General features: G+C 37.8%; 2 protein-coding genes across 2 annotated transcripts in view; both read right to left on the reverse strand.

The window, feature by feature from the left end:
- Positions 1 to 6,143, reverse strand: part of LOC126818061 (alpha-2-macroglobulin) — a 54,491-nt gene extending 48,348 nt beyond the window's left edge. The window contains exons 1-2 of the mRNA XM_050545238.2: positions 5,992 to 6,143; positions 3,845 to 3,999 (exon numbers count right to left, since the gene is read on the reverse strand). Coding sequence (XP_050401195.2) covers positions 3,845 to 3,999; positions 5,992 to 6,065 — 229 coding nt within the window. The 5' untranslated portion in view covers positions 6,066 to 6,143. The remainder of the gene's footprint in view (positions 1 to 3,844; positions 4,000 to 5,991) is intronic.
- A 4,721-nt stretch (positions 6,144 to 10,864) lies between these two features.
- Positions 10,865 to 20,758, reverse strand: LOC126819315 (TM2 domain-containing protein CG10795). The gene is made up of 6 exons (XM_056100523.1): positions 20,572 to 20,758; positions 17,749 to 17,828; positions 16,371 to 16,464; positions 15,980 to 16,071; positions 15,261 to 15,334; positions 10,865 to 14,122 (listed from the first exon to the last, which is right to left on the reverse strand). The coding sequence occupies exons 1-6, from the start codon at positions 20,682 to 20,684 to the stop codon at positions 14,006 to 14,008; spliced, it is 570 nt and encodes a 189-aa protein (XP_055956498.1). The 5' UTR covers positions 20,685 to 20,758; the 3' UTR covers positions 10,865 to 14,005.
- Between the last annotated feature and the right edge of the window lie 166 nt (positions 20,759 to 20,924).

The following is a 20,924-nucleotide window of genomic DNA, read 5'->3' on the forward strand; positions in this document are numbered from 1 at the left end:
AGTGGGAGGAAACTGGAGGACTCGGAGAAAACCCACGATGTTCGACAGGCGAACATACTCCTTGGCACATACAACCGGTAAATCGAAACCACACCAGTTGACTCGATAACAGACCTTATAATACAGCGCGTACGTGCTAACGTACCATTCGGCCATCCAACCCCCCCCAAACAACATCGAACGTGATATGGTTTACAAATACTATTTTAAATATAAGCTAAACAGCATTTGCTAATTTTTATTTAAAGCAAGTGCAGATTTGGAGAATTTTATTTGATTTTTTTTTTTTTTACAATTGAGCCAATTAATATTTATATATACTGTACGGTCTATATTAACACAGGATACACAATTACTGAGTTTAATACTAAGCGACGTTTCGACGAGGATACACTCGTCTTTATCAGGCCCGTCTCTCTCGCTCTCTCTGGGAATCACGTGGCTAAGTGGGTAAGACGCTAGCTCGCTAGCCTGGAGGTCGGGTGTTCGATCCCTGCATTGGCCGAGAAAGTTCATCCAGATTTTCCGGCGTGGTTCTCCCTTGTCAGTGATGCAGGACGGAGGGGCTGACAAGGAAAGCTGTCTAGTCGTTCGGATGGGACGAAAAACCGAGGTCCCGTGTACACATTGGCGTGCACGTAAAAGATCCCTTGGCAGTTGGAATTTGATATAAGAGTAGGCCGTAGTGCCGCTGTCCGGGCAAAATTTCCCTCATAGCACACTGTATGGCGTATGCCCGTCTTCATTAGCCCAGGTTAGGAGCAGAAAACTAGGACGTTAAACTCCATTTCATTTCATTTCATTTCTCTCTCTCTCAGCAAATTTCAGCACTCTGTCCAACCTTCAACCCGACGAAGGACGAGTCGTTTATATCAACATAATGGTCCCGACCAGTTGCGCAATCACCAAGTGAGCACGCAGTGGCGACACCAAACGACTTTATAATGATGGTTGCTAGGTAGAATGTAAAAATTCTGAATTCGTTGATGTTGATGCTAAACGTGTAAAGCATCAATGAAGAAGACGTTTTTGTCTAAATAATAGAAATAAGATGAAATAGAATTACAATTTACACTGAACAAATAAAGAAATTACATGAACAGATGTTAGAAGTTAGACGAAAGCATTTTATAATTTTGAATCTAATATACCGCCATATAAAACAACCTTAACCAAGACAATTATATCTGATTTTCGGGAAAGGGCGTGCCGAAGGGGTGAGGTTGGGGGTATGAGGCGCAATCAATAGACGATACTACGATGGAGGTCTGTATTGAAGTTATTAGAATGGGTTTAACGTCTTGCACGTAGATCTGCGACAACCGGGGTAATTAATGAAGACAGCGCGTGCGCCGTGTAATGTGCGATGAAAGGCGTTTAGAAAGGTATAGGCGGAAAATTTAGTTTTCTGGACACAAAATTTAATAATTGAATACTATTGTTGATTCGGGACTCACCGACTCTTATAATCGAGTTTCAAAAAGGTCAAAAAGGATAAATTATTAAAGTTTAGTAGGTGTTTTAAAAAAGCTAAAGTCTGATGACGTCATCAGTCTGTGCAAGATATGTATACGATCTGTGGGACACTGGAGATTTGTTTTTAAGACTTTAACAGACAACTTCCGAGTTTGGTTCAAATATGAAGCGTATCAATAAACGTTTTAGTACGTAATCGATTCCACCCAATGATTCTTGATCTATGTATGTTATAAATAAAATGAACTGAAATGGGGTTTAGCGTCCTACTGTTCTTTTCCGACTGTGTTAATGAACACGGGCATACGCCATAAAGTGTGCCATGAGGGAAATTTTGCCTTGACAGCAGCACTATGACCTACTCTTATATCCAATTCCAACTGTCTATAGGGATATTTTACATGCACACAAATCCCGATTGACCTTTCTCGTCCAATGCAGAGATCGAACACGCGACCTCCAGGCTAGTGAACCAGCGTCTTACCCACTTAGCCACCGTGGCTCAAATTTATGAATAATATAATGACATTCAATTATTTTTTTGAATTGTCAGATATCCTCTTACAGTCTCATATAACATCTTTTAGTCTTCGAAGGAATTATTACTGAGCAGAAAGTCGCCCGTGTATCTGTTATCACTCGTCACTTCAGTCAGTTATACAGAGGAATAACTCGTGTTTTCCTTTTGCGTTTGTCACTTCCGATTGTTGAAACCTTCATCACGCATCTATCGTAGCAATGATCTCTGTGTTGAAATTATATTTGAAACGTGTTTAACCAGTTCTATCACATAATGTGATAATGACTGACACCAATATTGTCCTTTAATTCTTACTTCACGGCCTTATTTAGGTTTTATGTCGCCTTGGCTTGCTCATTAAATTTTGTTCAGGGCTTCTTGTGACGATTGGGACCTCTGGATGAAACGGCTTATGATAAAACATCCGATTAAGTCGCAGTGGAATTGTGATAAATCCCACACCGCCAACGAAATATTGAGAAGGATAATTATCTCTATGAAAAAGCAGGTGGCTATTGGCAGTAGTGACAATCTATGGCCTACACAGACAACCAATTATAATCTCTGAGACGTTATGGACACCACTAGACCGGTCATTGATATCCATGTTATAACGACCACTTGACCTGCGCCCCCAGGAATATGAAAGTACATTTCTAATTAAAGGGACAATAACACTCTTGCTGGCTTGAAAGCTCCAGAAAATAAATAATTTCTCTATCTAAGTACTAGATGTTTAAGTGCCCTACCTGTTGTGTAAATTATCCATTACATCCAATTTTACTAGTCGAGAGGGTTCGAAAATATTTTGTTAAATTGAAGTTTCATTTGAAAAGGTTTATGTTAGACGTTTCAAACCATTATGTTGAATTTTTCAAAATTTTTAAATAAGGTGTGTTAAGATGAAATTTGTATCATCAATTAATTGAAATATTCTAAAATAGTACAATTTGTTGACCAGAATAAAGATTGGGACATATTATTCAGTTACAACAAGAGTGGTATTGAGCCTTTAAGGCGATGTCTACTAAATATGACATGCGAACAAGTCGCTTTGGGTGATAATGCCCATACAAAATCTGTCCTGTCTATCTATAAATACTCATATATACATTTATTTTTGTTTAGATGTGTATCTAATTTTGTTTTTGTTCTCCAATCTTTGTACTTTCGGCATACGTGCCTAATCGCCCGGGGGGCATTGCAATTTTGAACTACTGCCAGACATTTTGGGGGTGTTACTAAATCAAAAGGTCACAAGTTTATGGGTTGGTTCGCAAGATTCAACAAGGAGATTATTAAACTCACTTTCAAGTGAACGTCTGCTATTTTGTCTAGAAATTATTCATGGAGTAATGTCACTTTTGTTTTAAACATATATACATGTATTTTGAATAGGTACATTCAAGAACAATTTTCGATATATTTGTGAAATTTTGAAGTCTTCTTCGTATGCAGATTTTTGTAAACATATTTTGAATAGATACATGCCAGGACAATTTTCGAAATATTATTTGTGAAATTTTAAAATCTTCTTGGTATGCATAGCCATTGCCTTGGCAGTCGATTTTGGTAGGTCAAAGAGATTAATATGCCCAAGCAATAATGGGTGTGGGTGGGGTTTTGAGAAATCTCTTTTGTAAATGTACATAGAATTTTATCCCACCCGTTATATGCTTTGCTAGAATTGTTTTTCATTTCGAATTATATAGTTATGGATAGTACTAATATAGATAAAATGGCATAAGGAAAAACGAAATAAATACCATGTATTGATAATGAAACTTTGTGTCCAGGGGTGGATATTACTAAATGTTAGGTGCTCTTAAAATAATGTTTTATGCTTACCATAACCAATGGTTCCTCTTTCTAGCATGTAGGTGCCATTTAGATTACTAAACCTTAAATTAATCTTCATGTATTCTTTACTATTGTGGAAGGTAAAACAAACAGATGTCTCTCTTCCTATCTGGATATCTTTAGGCATGGTAACCACATATCCACTGGAATAAAGGTATAAATGTTTAAAGTCTCCTCGAAACATAGAGGACGTTTTTATTTCAATAATGGAGTCACGGTGGCTAAGTGGGTAAGATGCTGGCTCGCTAGCCTGGAGGTCGGGTGTTCGATCCCTGCATTGGCCGAGAAAGTTAATCGGGATTTTTCCGACGTGGGTTCCTCATGTCAGTGGTGCAGAATGGAGGGCATGACAAGGAAAGCTGTCTAGTCGTTCGGATAGGACGAAAAACCGATGACCCGTGTATACATTGACGTGCACGTAAAAGATCCCTTGGTAGTTGGAATTCGATATAAGAGTAGGCTATAGTGCCGCTGCCTGGACAAAATTTCCCTCATAGCACACTGTATGGCGTATGCCCGTCTTCATTAGCCCAGTATAAGAACAGAACAGTAGGACGTTAAACCTCATTTCATTTCGTTTATATCAATAATTCGCTTGGGCGTATTGGTCTTTAGAAGTGGGGGTGGAGACTGGAGGACGCGGATAAACTTCAAAAGTTTGGGATGGCAACTCCTCTCTACACAAGCTTGGGAAGAAAGTCGCGCTACTGGACTCAATGACACATGTTGTAATCATCCCAACACTCAGCTAAAAATATGCCCTTTTAAAATGAATGAATATCGTTTATTGTCACAGATTTCAAATGCTGGGACTTCTCCGACTTGTGTAAAGTCCAATAGTAAATTTCCAGATACCTCTTACATTGTCCGTATGGTTCCACCGTTGTTGATTCGCCCCTTATTGATCCGGTAATGTAAGTATGTCCCATACAGAAATAATTTAAGTTTTTAAAATTCATTGCATGATACAGGGGGGTTGGATGGCTGAATGGTTAGCGTGCGCGCGCTGTATCATAAAGTCTGTCCTTGAGTCGACTGGCGTGGTTTCGAATCCCCGGTTGTACGTGGCAAGGAGTAGGGTCGCCTGTCCAACCTCGTGGGTTTTCTCCGGGTCCTCCGGTTTCCTCCCACTGCTAAAGACCCCTATGCGCAAGCGAATTATTGAAATAAAATTCAACCATATGTTAGTCCCGAAATGACCTAATTTGTGTCGAGTGGACGTTAAACCCCATTTCTCTCTCTCTTTGCATGATACAGTGCAAGCCTTATAATCTGACTTATGCAGAAATAAATTCACCGATTTATAGGACAAATTTAATCGGGTGCCGAGTTCACAAAGTATTCTCAGACTTAAGTTAAGAATTTACTCAAAATTGTTTGCCTTAATTTAACTAAAATTTAAAATATAATAGCCCTTTATAAAACGTTTGTTGTTTTAATGTATCAAATACATCAATAAGAATCTATGTACAATGTTTTGTGTTTCTTGATCAAAGATATTTCTCATAAACAGTGATTGAAATTTGAGTAAATTCTTAACTTAAATCTGACAATGCTTTGTGAACTCGGGGCCTCAGTTTTTACTAGAAGTAATTACTTAATTGTGTTCTTGCATAGCGCAGCTTGAAGGGTTGAAGGTCAACCTCACATGGAAACTGTATTTATTTTAAAATGTATAACAGGACTTCAAAATACTTGCGTTTGTCATGGATAAACGATTACAAGATTCTATCCGCCCTAATTAACCAGTTTTCTTAAGTTTGGTGTATATGGAACGGCTTCTTGTCTTGGCAGTCAAGATTCGCTTTTAGGTGCTGAATGTCCCGTAAGGGAATCACTATGATGTTGAGCACGTTTGTGTTATTACGACTAGCTCTAAATATTAAGGCCACCTGCAGAATTCTTCAAGGTCACGAAATATAAACAGGGCTTGCGTTAACCCCGACCCTAGCTCTAACCCACAAAATTGTCAACCATCACGTGCACTAACCCTATTTACAGCTCGCGACCTTAACGAAATCTGCAAGTGGCCTTAATATTTAGACCTGACCGTGTCATTATCTTATATTTGTCTTAAATATAGATATGGCATCCTATTATTAGTTTATCAGAAGAAGAAATGTTGCAATCTTTACCTGTTGGCGACGTTCATCAAGCACAGAAAAACAGGAACCAACAACAGCAACCTGAAGACGGTTCCAGACTCCATGTTCAGTACAACTATAGTCCCCCAGGAGCTTACTTTGTACCGTACATGAAGACAAACATGTCGGTCTGTAGCCCGGCAAACTCGTACCAGGGATAAATTAATTATCATCGTGCATCATCAGCAGCTTAAATTTTAATTACCGTAATTAATCTATTAATTGTCAATGTTGTAGATATTACATACGAAATGTCCCGTGCTGGAACCCAGTGTGGACGGTGTTGCCGCGGTAGTTCAGAGAGTAAGACGTAACCAGGATGGGCGGGGTTTGATCCCGGTGCCGGTTGTGAAGGTTCTCTTGGATTTCCCAACGTGGTTTCCCCCTGTCCAGCGTCTAGTCATTCGGGTGACACGAAAAACTGAGGTCCCGTGTACACGATGGCGTGTACGTAAAACACTGTTGAGCCGCTGTCTGGGTAAATATATTTCCCTCATAGCAAAATGTATGACGTATGCCCGCCTTCATCATCCCAGTCGTTCCAGAAAAGTAGGACGTTAAACCTCAGTTATTTCATATTGTAATTTTATTATAGTCGTGTTTGGCATTTTAATCAAATATTTATTTCCCGCCGTATAAGCATATATAATACACCTTATTTATTTCAGGAATTCAGAAATACAACTTTCTTCGAAACTCGGGGGTTAGGTGGCCGAATGGTTAGCGCGTGCGCGTTGTATCATTAGGTCTATCATTGAGTCAACTGGCGTGGTTTTGATTCCCCGGTTGTACGTGACAAGAAGTAGGGTCGCCTGTCCAACCTCGTGTTTCTCGGGTTTCCTCCCACTGCTAAAGACCCATAAGCGCAATCGAATTATTGATATAAAATTGAACCATATGTTAGTCCCGAAATGACCTAGTTTGTGTCGAGTGGACGTTAACCCCATCTCTCTCTCTCTCTCTCTCGCTCTCTCTTGGAAAATCCTCTGATGGCTATGTGCCGGCATTTCTGGAAAACGTAAACGTTAAATTAGCTAACACGTACTTTTGTATAATTTATTAGTTTTAAAGATTCGGGGTTTGTCATAGCCAATTCCTACTTGTCCGGAAAATATTCTCCTGCAATTTGACACCTGACCATATTAAAACGCTGGCATTAAAATGACCAGGCTGTTGCGCTGATGAGAGGATACCAGCCATTACCAACTACATGTACAATTTTGTTATAGGACTTACTGTATAAGTCGTGTCTAATCGTAAATTTATTAGATATAATCGGTAATTTTGGTGTGTAAAAGTACGCGGAAATGGCACTTGTACTACTGCGACATTAGCTGAAGATGCACCACATTGAGACAAGCCGATCACAAATTACTTGACCTTCAGATTTCTTATTAAGTGGGCGGATGAATTGAATTAGATGGTTCAACAATAGAAATAGTTATATGCTAAACAATAGACAGTACATGCTTACTTACTTACTTACAAATGTTTCTTGTACTTTTAGATAATATCATTAAACATTGCCACAGAATGGATATAAACTTTCAAATATTCTCAACTGAATTGTAGGGAACAGATTTGCCACTCAAGGTTCCACTGCTCAATTTAATCATAAAACATACAGACTTACGTTTATATCAAATTCCAACTGCCAAAGGATCTTTTACGGGGACCTAGGTTTTTTGTAGCACCCGAACGACTAGACAGCTGTCCTTGTCAGACCCTCCGTCCTGCACCACTGACATGGGAAACCTGCACCACTGACATGTGAAACCACGCCGATGGGCTTTCTCGGCCAACACCGGCTAGCGAGTCAGCTTCTTACTCACTTAGCCAGCGTGGCTCCTTATCAAAAAAAAAAAAAAAAAGAAAAGAAAAACACGACTAGTTTTAAACCATGCTTTGGTGCCAAAGGAGGCAAATATAGTGGGAAATGACGCAATAAAGTTCATTAGATATCTCTTCATTAGATGCCTCGAGATATATTTATTAAAAGTATTGTCGTTTCCCTTAAATTCAATGAAATATCCCGACAAAAGATGTATATTATAACACTATTAATCTACGTATAGCTAGGGTAGATTCAGACCTTTCTGGCACGTAACCTACGATTATCAGACATTAATCGCCATACCATTACTTTTATTTTTTACTCAGTGTCAGTTAACGTTATGGAATTCGTGGAACAAAATGAAACTCATAAATTTTGAGAAACTGGAAATTAACGACATGTACTAGACGCATACCAGGAAGATATTCTGCATAAAGTATTGGAACATACTCTTGATAGTGTGACTGCACTTACTAGTACACATCGGTACAAGAGAGAGGGAGAGAGAGAGGGAGAGGGCGGGCCCGTAGCCAGCTCGTAAAATTTGGTGGGGCTATGGAATTTTTTGGAGGGGCTGAGGATGTGGCCTCGCATCTGAGTGCATTCCTGGGCCTCAAATTGAAGTGCCTCAGGCAGGGTTTTATGGCTGAATTTTCCTTCCTCGACTCCTCCCGCAGATATCATCTTGAAGGTAGTAGAGAGTGTCGAGAGGGTCTGGAGGTGATGATGACATGCAGGCCTCGGTGGACCATGCTACGAGCCTACGAGTCGCCTACCAATTTGAACACTCCTAAAAAATCATTATTGTCGGCGAAATATTTAAGGGGGCTATTTCGAATTTAATTTTTTTTTTTTTTTTTTTGTGGGGGGGGGGCTTAGCCACCTTGTGGCTACGGCCCGACAGAGAGAGAGAGATAGAGAGAGGGAGAGAGGGGGGGGGTTAACGTCCACTCGACACAAACTAAGTCATTTCTAGACTAACATATGGTTCAATTTTATTTCAATAATTTGCTTGCGCATAGGGGTCTATAGCAGTGGGGAGAAATCGGAGGACCCGGAGAAAACCCACGAGTTTTGACAGACCACACTACTGCTTGTCACGTACAACCGGAGAATCGAAACTACGCCAGTTGACTCCATGACAGACCTAATGATACAGCGCACACGCGCTAATCATTCGTCCATCCAACCCCCCCACATGGGTACAAGATCTCGTCAAATTTGATACTAGTCAAGATATACAGTCTCTGTAAATAGTTCCATTGGAGGACTAAAAACATTCTCCAGGGACTCTTCCAAGTCCATTACACTCCAGAACAAATATAGTTGATTTCTGCGAATACCCGAAAGTTGGATATATACATTTTTATTATCAAAAAAGTGTCCATGGTTTATTAATTACGTTATTTAAATCGATTACTAATTGTCATTACTAAAAGGCCCATCTTCAATAGTCAACGGTATCAACTTACCATTGCTTTATAGTAACAAGCAATGAAAATGAACAATACGTCACCCAAAGATAAAATAACCAGAGAAGTTAGACAGCGGCTGTTGTCCTAGTAACTAGGAAGCCCGATCGTTGTCCTAATGATTTTCAGTCTTGTATTCCTTTGTCAGAGGTGGAGGACAGCAAGCCTGGCCAGAAGAAAAGTGTCTAGTTTTCCGGATTAAAGCAAAAAACTGAGGCCTACCCAAATAGGTGAAAAGCCGCTGTCCAGGGTAAAACTTTCCTCGTAGTATGACCCATGCTGTTCTCAATTGGTAGTTAGTGCAGCGCCACAGGACAATAAACCCCATATCATTTTGTTTCACAGAATAGGGTGACCTAATCCCTAATAGACTAAAGACCTTTTTATCGACTTGCCAAATCGATTTGAATTTAGTGGAGATGTCATGTGACAGTATAGTCGATTTTAAATTACTTTGGCGAGTTCGTTAAATGCTCCGATTATAGCTGTAAACAATTGTTGTGGCTGGACACAGTTGAAAAAACACGTGATCACCCGATCAAATCGCACCCTGAAGTGATTTGGCGATTTGATGTAATCGCTTCGGAAATCGGTGTCGATAAATTCGTTGATTAGGGTAACCAATTTGAATTAGATTGACGTTAAAGATGAAAATATGATTGAATGCAAATCACTTTGGCTAATCAGTGGTCGATAAAAACGCCTAAAATAAGCCGTTTCTCACATACATAAAGGGAGGTTACTACACTTCAATCAACACAGGATGCAGACCACCATTAATTTCCCCATTGACCTCAATCTTAATTCTGGTCTCTTTGCCCGGTTTCAATTTCTCACTAAATTTTCGTTGGGCTAATATTTTTCACTACGTCATGTCTTTGCACCAATATTTTGAGATGTACAACCCTGAAGTATCATACTAAAAACATGTAACTATTTGCTGTACATATCACTGTACATATAACCAACCTGTTAACTCTGTTATCCTTCCGCCTCTAAATCATATATATTTACCAAAACCTGGCAGAAAATGTTAATTCAAACCCTCTTCGTCCATGCTAGACCACAAATGGGCATGCAAAAGGGGAGAAGCAAGAGCGGGGGAATTGCTATACATAGAAGGACTATAATTTGTGGGTACTGTGGGGTGGAATTTAATGGTGGTCTGCCTCCATTATACGATCCAGGAACTTTACAAAACTCTTGTGTAATATATACTTTCTCTACATTCTTTTGTCTAGAAACTCCAGTACATCACATGCCCATCCTCATTAAAACACATATCCTATATTGTTTCATTTTTTATAGTTCAAAATTTCGTTTTACTACAATGGGATCTGGAAGAGTTGTTATATAACCCGCTTTCTGGATGATGGAGTGAGATGCACGGAACTGTGGGTAACCAACCCACTAGAAACATCAACGCTTATTGATTAACTAAATATTTGATGTCATAGGATCAAAAGTCAGGTGTATGACCCTTGAAGCGACCTCCCACTACAACCAGTCAGATCTTCATGTAGCGTAGGCCATCGAAAGTATAAAAAAAAACGAAATGGAATATAGATCTGTATTTTAATCAGATTGATCACATGACAACCAATAACATTGAATATTAATGTAAATATGTTACAATTATATTAATACTACATAATATCTGATATTTACATATTCACTGACCAGAAGATACAGTTATAATATACATTATATATATCATCAGTAATAACTAACAGTACATATATAATACAACATATTTTTACACATGGCTATCAGTAGCGGATTATCAGTGAGGCTGATGAGGCTGCAGCCTCAGGCCCAAAGATTTTGTAAAAAAATTTTTTTTAGACTTGTCTGATACGATTAAAAACGCATAGACAATGAATGTTAGGGGGGTTGGGTTTAGGCCCAACGGGAATCAACATAGGCCCTGACCCGAAATTAATTAGGCCCACGCCATTTTAAATAGACCCACGCCATTTTAAATAGGCCCTATTTAAAAACTTAGGTCCTCCAGCAACTGCCGCCTCAGGCCTTGGTGGAGCTTAATCCGCCACTGATGGCTATAATATCAAGGATAAACTTCCATTCATTCAGCACTTCTTTTTCTATTCAAAAGTTTATAGCCGCCAATCGTCATTGGAGAGAATTTGAAACCTTTGCAAACTATAATCATCTGAAAGTTGATCTCTAAAAGCAATATCGGTACAAAATGGTTCAATTCTGTTCAGCATCCAAAAATAAATGATGAATTGAAAATTTTGCTTCTTCTACAAACGATATTAGCAAAGCAGGCCAGCGACAGCACCTATAAGTGTTGGATAAATAAAGTCTTTTGAAAGGGATCTTTTAATCCCGGCATTGAAACTAAGATGGGAGATTATCCACTGCTGGTTTTGTTTTCTTCATTAAAGGAGCTAATCGCTAATATTTGGGACCTAGAAATGGACTGAAATGGGTCGCAGCGCACATAATAATGTAATATGAACGTATATAAACTGATTTACATTCAACCATTTCTGTTTTTACTATGATATCTAATCAGTTATGTTCGGCGAAATATGTGAAAAGTTCAAATTGAATGGCAATCTTTGGCGTCTAGATATTCCAGTCTACACCTGTAGTATTATCCTACATGGAATATGTGTAGCCTCGTTCATCGAGTCGCTTCATTATGTGCCAATTTTTAAATTTCCATTTTGTCTTAAATATTGGACATCAGATAACATGGTAAGATAACAACATCAATGTTGATTTAAATTGACCAATAAGTCCAGGGGTGGATCTAGGAATTTTTGCAGGTGGGGGTTTGCATGGTTCCTGTTGAGGAAATTTGACAGTTGATAATGCATGTTGCCATCATCATTTCCAAATTACGTAGGCATACTACACACAGATCTTTTTAAAGAGAAGCATCTAACACCCTGTTTGCCCTCAACGCCCCTTCTGGATCCGCCCCTGAAGTCGTGTTTGCAATGTCGAAGACTGTGGATGATATTGAGTTAAAGACTTTCCTCCTTTAAATTATCAGTTTGATTATTCTGAAGTGTGATATAAGCTGTAATAAATTAGATATTCTCTGAAGATTTCATATGACGTTCAGTGGCTTTAATGAAGTGAAAATGTATATTTAAAGTATATTTTATACAGCAAAATAATGATAGTTACAATGGTGACTCCTCTTAATCAAATTCCAAATTTGTGCACTGTATAGTACCAACGACTACATGGGTGCACCTTGTTTTTTGCTTTAATCCAAAAAACTAGACACTTTTCGTCCTGTCAGGCTTGCTGTCCTCCACCTCTGAAATGGGAATGCCAGACTGGAAAATCGCAAGGACAACATGGGATCGACAATGGGGCTTCCTAGTTACTAGGACAACAATGCCTGTCTAAGTATAAAAAAAATATGTCATATTTACAAAATTTAGAGTGTATTTACATAATGAATTAAATGAAAAAGACTTGGATTCCTGTGTTTGTGAATAAAGTACTACATTACAATATAATACATGTAACAGTCCATAAAACTATACTGAAAGTGGTTTATTTGTTTCCACGAACAATGAACATACCTATATTATACTGATTGATTTAAGAATATGCACTTACTGTCAAATGCATTAAAACTATGAAAAGTTTGAATTACATGTATATTGGAATGAAAAAAGCATTATGGGACAATCTGTTGTCAGGCGGGTTTGCGAGATTGTTTACCTTCTATTTAGAATTCTGATAATGTGACGTCTAACCCTAATAAAGAAGAACAGACATTACCAAAAGCTTGTTTTAAAAGGTATTCACATAGCTTGTCTATCATGACCACACCGATCAGCTATCCTTGTGTTCAGCAATAAACATTGCACACTAACATCTGATAGGTCAAACAAGTTTGAGAAATTCCAACATGCCCGAATGACCTGACAATAGACTATACCAAGCAGACAGTAGGGAGATCGAGAATAAAGGTTTAATATCCATTTAACACAACATTGTCACCTTGTACACAAACTTCTGTAAGATCTGGAAGAGTTACTTAACAGTGTCCAAATTGATTAACTTTACAGATTGATATTTTCAGACGACCAATTCTGGAAACAAGACAATTGTCACTGAATCGTCAGGCACAGATTCATTGTTTGTTAGGCACGAATCGAATGGTGCCGATCAAGATTTTTCTGGCACTGACATGTCTTTTTCTGTGTTTTATTGACATAGTGCTGACACGATATATAGTAGAATAGATGTATCGAGATTCACCTTCTCACGATTCGTGTATTAAATTGTGAGATGCTGAATCAATGTATCGTGAGATGCTGAATCAATGTATCGTGAGATGCTGAATCAATGTATCGTGATTCATTTTTTTATGTTTTTTGGTCACTTCAGTAAGTATCGTGTCTCTCTGAAGTATTCATGTCACACATTATTCATAGGTACACAGACACCCGTAAATTGTTTTGGTTCTTATTTTGATCCACATCAATATCGTGTTATTTCTTCCACATCGACAGGACTAAAAAATATCAATTATTCATTTATCCTGTTGTAAATATTGACCTGGTTATGAATCGTAAAACGAATCGTATCATAGTACCTGAATCGCAATACCCAGCACTACAATGAGTTCAAACTGGTAGGTACTAGTTGAGAGTATCTGATATTTTGTCCATTAAAACTAAAATCGTTATTTCCATGTCTGTCAGTATCCATCATATTGTTGAGGTTTAATATATGTTGTATTGTCCACCACAACTCGAGATAGAACGGCACCAAAATAATGTATTAAGTAATTTGATCCATCCGCTGGTCCCAACATCTGAAATACATAATAAAAAAGATTTTTATCAACAGGAAGGGAAAGAAATGGGGTTAATTGTCTATACCACAAAAACAAATTCATCTGGGGCCTAATGAAATGAAATGGGACTCAAAGTTCGACTGGGGTAATGAAGACGGGCATATAGTGTGCTATGGGGAAATTTTGCCTGGGCAGCAGCACTATGGCCTACTCTTATATCGAATTCCAACTGCCAAGGGATCTTTTACTTGCACGCCACTGTATACACGGGACCTCAGTTTTTTGTCCCATCCAGAGAAAACCCACTAAGTAGTTGGGCAGCTGACCCTTCTCCTTGTCATGCTTGGGATTAAAACCACGCCACTTGACTTGATGATAGACCTTATGATCTAAAGCACACACATTAGACCATTTGACCACTCAACTCCCTTTTATCATCAGAATAGGGTTTAATGTTTTGTTAATTAACAGGCTCTAAACCATACTTCTACATATTACTGTTTGTCCGACCTTTATCCCCATTTTTGTCCTCATGGCCTTGAGCAATATAAATAACCCAGTTAGAATGGTTTACACTTCAAAATGTCTGTCTTCATTAGCCTGATTGGTGCAGAACAGTAGGATGTTAATTCCATTTCATTTTGTCAGCTTATCAAAAGTGAAATGAAATGAAATGGGGTTTAATGTCCTACTGTTCTGCTCCGACTGGACTAATGAAGATGGGCATACGCCACACAGCGTGCTACGAGGGAAATTTTGCTCGGTACCTCGGTTTTCTGTCCCATCCGAATAACTAGAGAGCAGTTCTTGTCAGACTCTCCGTCTTGCACCACTGACAAGAGGAAACCATGTCGGAAAATCCTAACAAACTTTCTTGGCCAATGCAGGGGCCCAACACGCGACCTCCGGGTTAGCGAGCCAGCGTCTTACCCACTTAGCCACCGTTTTTTACATAACTCAACTGTATTGAATGTGTTTCATGTTAAATTCTGTGAAATCTGGTTGGGAAATTGTGAAGAACTTTCTTATTCAACACCGTTAGAGTGAACCCAGGACTTCCTGTTTAGTGAGACATCGCATACTCACAGAACCACCAGGGTCTCCATGACTACAGAAATGAACGAATCTATAAGATATAATTTATACATGTGTTTACCTGTGTTGCTATTAATAGAATATCCACCAATTGTCCTAAAAACATAAAACCTAATGTACCAAACTTGACCAAACCTGAAATAAAGACAGAATTATTCTCACTCTAGTTTTTATACTACAGATCTGAAATAAAATGGGGTTTAACAACCTACTTTTCTGCACTAACTGGGCTAATAAAGATGGGCATATATCATACAGTGATCTATGAGGGTAACTTGGCTCAGACATTGGCAATATAGCCTACTCTTATTTCGAATTCCAACTGTCAAGGGTTTCTTTACATGTACATGCCAATGTGTACACTGCACCACTGACATGGGGAAAACCAGACAGGAACACGTCCTGGATTAAAACTACACTACTTCTATACAGTCTTGTCAAGTTCGTTGCTTGTGGAATATAACCTTTACTTTCTATTATCTTTCTGTTAATTACAGAAAACAGTCACGACAAAATGGCAAAACCCCAATTAACTAATCTGCTCTGTCCAAAATCACTGCTCCCTCAAGCACCTAAAACTGAACAAGCGGCATGCATATTTGTCTCAGGTGGTTTGAGTTGAGGTAGTCTAGTGAGTTTTAAAAACATAACTTTTCTCTATTATTTTTTCACAAAACTGGAGTGTCCATATTTACATATACCATGGGCTAATAAACAGTGAGGACTCGAGTCAAATACCATATCCACAGAACTACCATTTTGGTTTGTTTTATTACTTACCTATTGCTGGGTATCCTAGATAAAACCGATCTATTCCAAACATCCCTAAAAATACTGATAAAAGTAGAGCTGTTTCAAATGAGGCACCATTTCTGTAATATAAAGTAGAAATATTTTGTACAGGTATCAACACACGTTATATCAATTACTGGAATTTCTATTATATTAATGGGGTTTAATGTCCTTGTGTTCTGCTTCGACTGGTCTAATGAAGACAGGCATACACCATACACTGTGCTATTATTTGCAAACACATATTGAAATAGAATTGAATCATATGTTAGTCCCAAAATGACCTAGTTTGTGTCAAATGGACATTAAAACCCATTTCTCTCCCTCTCTCTCTCAGTCATGGAGTTAACATGGATACTAAAAGAAAAAATATACTTACACCCATTTACAAGGTACATTTTTGTAGAAACCAATAGTAATTCCATCATGAATTTGACCACTGCAGATAATTTTGGGGGCTGGTCTACAAGCCACTGCAATGAATAGTTTAAGGAGTATTAGACATTTGGATACATAGTATATACAAAAAAACCCAACACAATCTACTATCTGATTGTTAACTTGTAGATTATAATTTAAGGATGTATGCCCAGATAAATATTACAATGAAATCAAAGACTGTGACAAAAGTACAGCAGATCGGTGGAAGAATCTCTTTACAGTGCAGGCAAGATCAGACACAGAGTTCACAAAGCATTGTCAGACTTAATTTCAGAATTTACTCAACTTGCTAGTCTGGAGGTCAAGTGTTAGATCTCTGCATTGGCCGAGAAAGTTCATCGGGATTTTCTGACATGCTTTTCCCTTGTCAGTGGTGCAGGACAGAGGGCCTGACAAGGACAGCTGTCTAGTCGTTTGATTGGGATGAAAAACCGGGGTCCCATGTATACATTGGAATGCAGGTAAAAGATCTCTTGGCAGTTGGAATTTGATAAACATGTAAGAATAGGCCATAGTGCCACTGCTCGGACAAAATTTCCCTCATAGCTCACTGTATGGCATATGTCCATCTTCATTAACCCAGTCGGAGCAGACCAGTAGGACGTTAAAACCCATTTCATTTTAATTGTACCCAAAATGTGTCTTGGATTAAAACTTTAATAAAGTCTTATTCATTGCTTGGGGAATATTACCTACATGTATGCTTTATTATGTGCGAGACATTGCCATTGCTAGCAAGCTTCAATGGTAAATCATAATTAGAAAATCTCTTCACAGTCTTTTATATTTTGAATACTTAACAAAATCTTGGATATACAATGAACTTCTAAGCCTGTCTAACAATATTAAATGAAATGGGGTTTATCGTCCCACTGTTCTGCTCCGACTGGGCTAATAAAGATGGGCATACGCCATAGAGTGTGCTATGAGGGAAGTGTATACAATGATCTTCTAAGCCTGTCTAACAATATGAAATGAAATGGGGTTTATTGTCCTACTGTTTTGCTCCGACTGGGCTAATGAAGACAGGCATACGCCATACAGTGTGCTATGAGGGAAACATGTACACAGTATCTTGGTTTTTGGTCCCTTTCAAACGACTATACCTTGTCTCTTGCCAGGCCATCTGTCCTGTACCACTGTCACTGACAAGGGGGAACCATGCTGGAAAATCCTGATGAACTTTCTCGGCCAATGCAGGGACCGAAGATGGGACCTCCAGGTTAGCGAGCCAATGTCTTACCCCCTCTAACAATGTTTTTCTAATGAAAATAAAATAAAATATCTGTAAAATAAAGTGCTTTTGTTGAATTTACCTTGAACAGTTCTAGTTTCCTGACTACAATTTCTGGCTTGTTGAGTTTCAGTATCTATTACAGGATCGTCACAAATATATCTGATTTTGTTGAAGGCAGAATAAAGACAGATCATTCACATATGTATTTCAAAAGTTAGAAATATGTACTACTTAATTAACATAACGTATACATCTATGTAACTAACCAACAATTTACTTGTGAGGTCTGCATGTATTAATAACCCTGACAAGACAAGTGGAAAGTGGGTTTGAAAAATCTTGAGATTTTCTCCAATAAATATGGCCCTGAGTTCACAAAGAATTTACTCAACTTTCAATCATTGTTTATGAAAAATATCTTTGATCCAGAAACACAAAACTTTGCACATATATTTTTATTGATGTATTTGATATATTAAAACAACAAACAATTTATAATGTGCTATATATTAGTTAAAATAAGCCATACAATTTTGAGTAAATTCTTACTGAAATTTAAGAATGCTTTGTGAACTCTGGGGCTGAGTTTCAAACCCAGGAAATTTTTCCAGTTAAAGATACATAATGGGAAATTCGATAACGAGTTGGCAGTTCTCACTATAATAGTTAAAAACTAGATAATATAAAGGTAATTTGCTGAAAATTTCATTCAAATTGATCCACTATGAACCGAGAACTAAGCGATTGAAATTTCTGCCTAGCCTCGATCATCATTACTAAAGTCAGTACGAAAAACAACATAGTCTCGATTATCCATTTAATCATTAAATCGTGCAGGAAAGTTATGCAGTAAATCAGCTCATAATCCACTTAAGATCGCAGGCTAATGATGCCATCTAGAGTTGATTATGGTCTGGATAGGTTAATTAATGTCTAATTAATAATTTAGATAACATTTCAGGCCTAAAGAAAGACCTGCAATAGACAGATTTAGCTCTTGCATAATGTATGGTTAAGAGTCCAGGTCTCTAACTGTTCTACACAGAGAAGGGCGTAAATGATTGTTATTAAAATCCCATACTTTAATTATCCAGAAACTATTTTATCCTTTAGCTTATAGACAATTCAGGGGGTTGTGGTGAGCACGATGAAAATAACCTGCTTCAGACCATGGCTGATTCAGACCAAAAGTAAAAGCTTATTCGGACCACATTCATGGGTAATTCGGACCACCATCAGGCTGATAATACCTACTAGAAACTGAGATTTACACATTTAAAGATACATTATGGGAGATTAGATAAAGAGCTGGTAGTTCTGATTATAATAGTTCAATACTAGATGATATAAAGGGAATTTGCTGAAAATTTCAATCAAATTGATCCACCCTGAACCAAGTATTTAGCGATTGAATTTTCGGCCTACATGTAGTCTCGATCATCATTACTAAAGTCGGTGTGATAAAAAACATAGTCATGATTATCCATTTTTTGATTTAATCAGAAGCAGCAGACCAGGTTCTAATTAATCCAATAAATATTACAGGCTAGCGATGCCATCGAGAGTTGATTATGGTCTGGATAAGTTAATTAATGTCTAATTAATAATTTAGATAACATTTCAGGCTTAACGAAAGACCTGCAACTGGCAGATTTAGCTCTTGCATAGTGTATGTTTAACAAAGTGTAAAAGGGTTTTATCTAGACTATATCATGACCATCTGTGCTTTTAGTTACCGGTATGTCGATTTATGTTAATTTCAATAAGACATACACATTTTAAAGGAGCTAAGTCTCTAACTCAATATTTTCTCTAATATTTGAAATCAAAAACACGAATTGATGTTGTTATCTTGCCGTTAAACTATAGGATCCTAATATCCAATATTTAAGACACAATTAACATTTTATAATCAGTACACGAGTTGTGTACCCTACGGTTTCGGACTTTTGGGTGCCATTTTATAATGAACAAACAAAAACATATCATACAAGTGACACAACATGATGTGGAAGGAATTAGTAAAGGCGGATTCACAAACGACAAACTAATAATTTAAAAAACATGTTGAAATCACTAAGCAGGTGTAAACGACTACCGTTCAATTTGAAATGTTCGCATATTTTATCGAACATAATTGATTAGAAATTACAATTTTTTTTCCCAAAATTGAATATAAATCACATTACATAAATTCATATTATATTAATATGTGCTTTTAGAACCATTTTTGTCTATTTCAAGATTAAAAAAAATAGAGCCATGTACGCCCTTTAAAATCAATACCAGTAACCCAGGAGCATATTATGGAAAATTATAACTATGTTATTGCGATTAAATTTTTCGCTACAATTGATCAAATCTCTGAATAGGAAAATGGCTTGGAATTCAAAATACTGGAGGAAGGAAAGACAGTAACAATGCTGTTCGACTCAACCGCACAAAACAAGAATTTAAATCGCAGACAAAGTTCCTTGGCATGACCATCGACTCACACCTACATGTGTATGGATATGGAAGCCACACATCAACGGCATCGTCAACCGTTCATTCAGATGGTCCGAATGAGTCGTATTGTGGTCCGAATGAGCCAAGAATCTGGTCTGAATGAGCCAAGAATCTGGTCCCAATGCGTCATGGTCCGAATGAGCCTTTATGTTTGGCGCAATGTCATATTTAACTCCATTTCATTTCGTTTCCGAATGAGCCAGTTACAGCACGTTTAGGGAATTGTAGGCCCAGGTTTATCCACTGATAGAATATCCATGATTTGAGCCCTGGGCAGTTTTCTGTCAGGAAAACACTTTATATTTTAGCAAGACTAGAAACCGTGGGAAAACATGTCAGTATCTGACTGGAAATTGAAAGTAGGAAAACATATTTCCTCTGACAAAAAGGATACTGTCCCATGAGAAGATCTTTACAGTCAATTTCTGGTTCATCAACCGAGTCTGTTAACTTTACCAATACCAGAACAATTAGTATAAAACCTTGTGTGTTCAAAAATTTCGCCATCTTTAATTATGTTGTTGAAAATTAAGTAATATAATGTCTTCTCTTCATCTTTGTTTACCGTCTTCCTGAGCCAAACCACACCTACCGGATATGATAACCATTTGACAAACTAGTTCTAAGGTTAACGAACTTTTAATTTCTTTGCCAAAATTGTTGTAAACAGTAGATCTATAAATCTTTCTATAACAACCACATCATTCAAAATGCTGTTAATTAACATTTTTCAATAAATGGGAAAAA

The sequence above is a fragment of the Patella vulgata genome, chromosome 4 (genome assembly GCF_932274485.2).
Source record: "Patella vulgata chromosome 4, xgPatVulg1.2, whole genome shotgun sequence".
NCBI classification, from domain to species: domain Eukaryota; kingdom Metazoa; phylum Mollusca; class Gastropoda; family Patellidae; genus Patella; species Patella vulgata.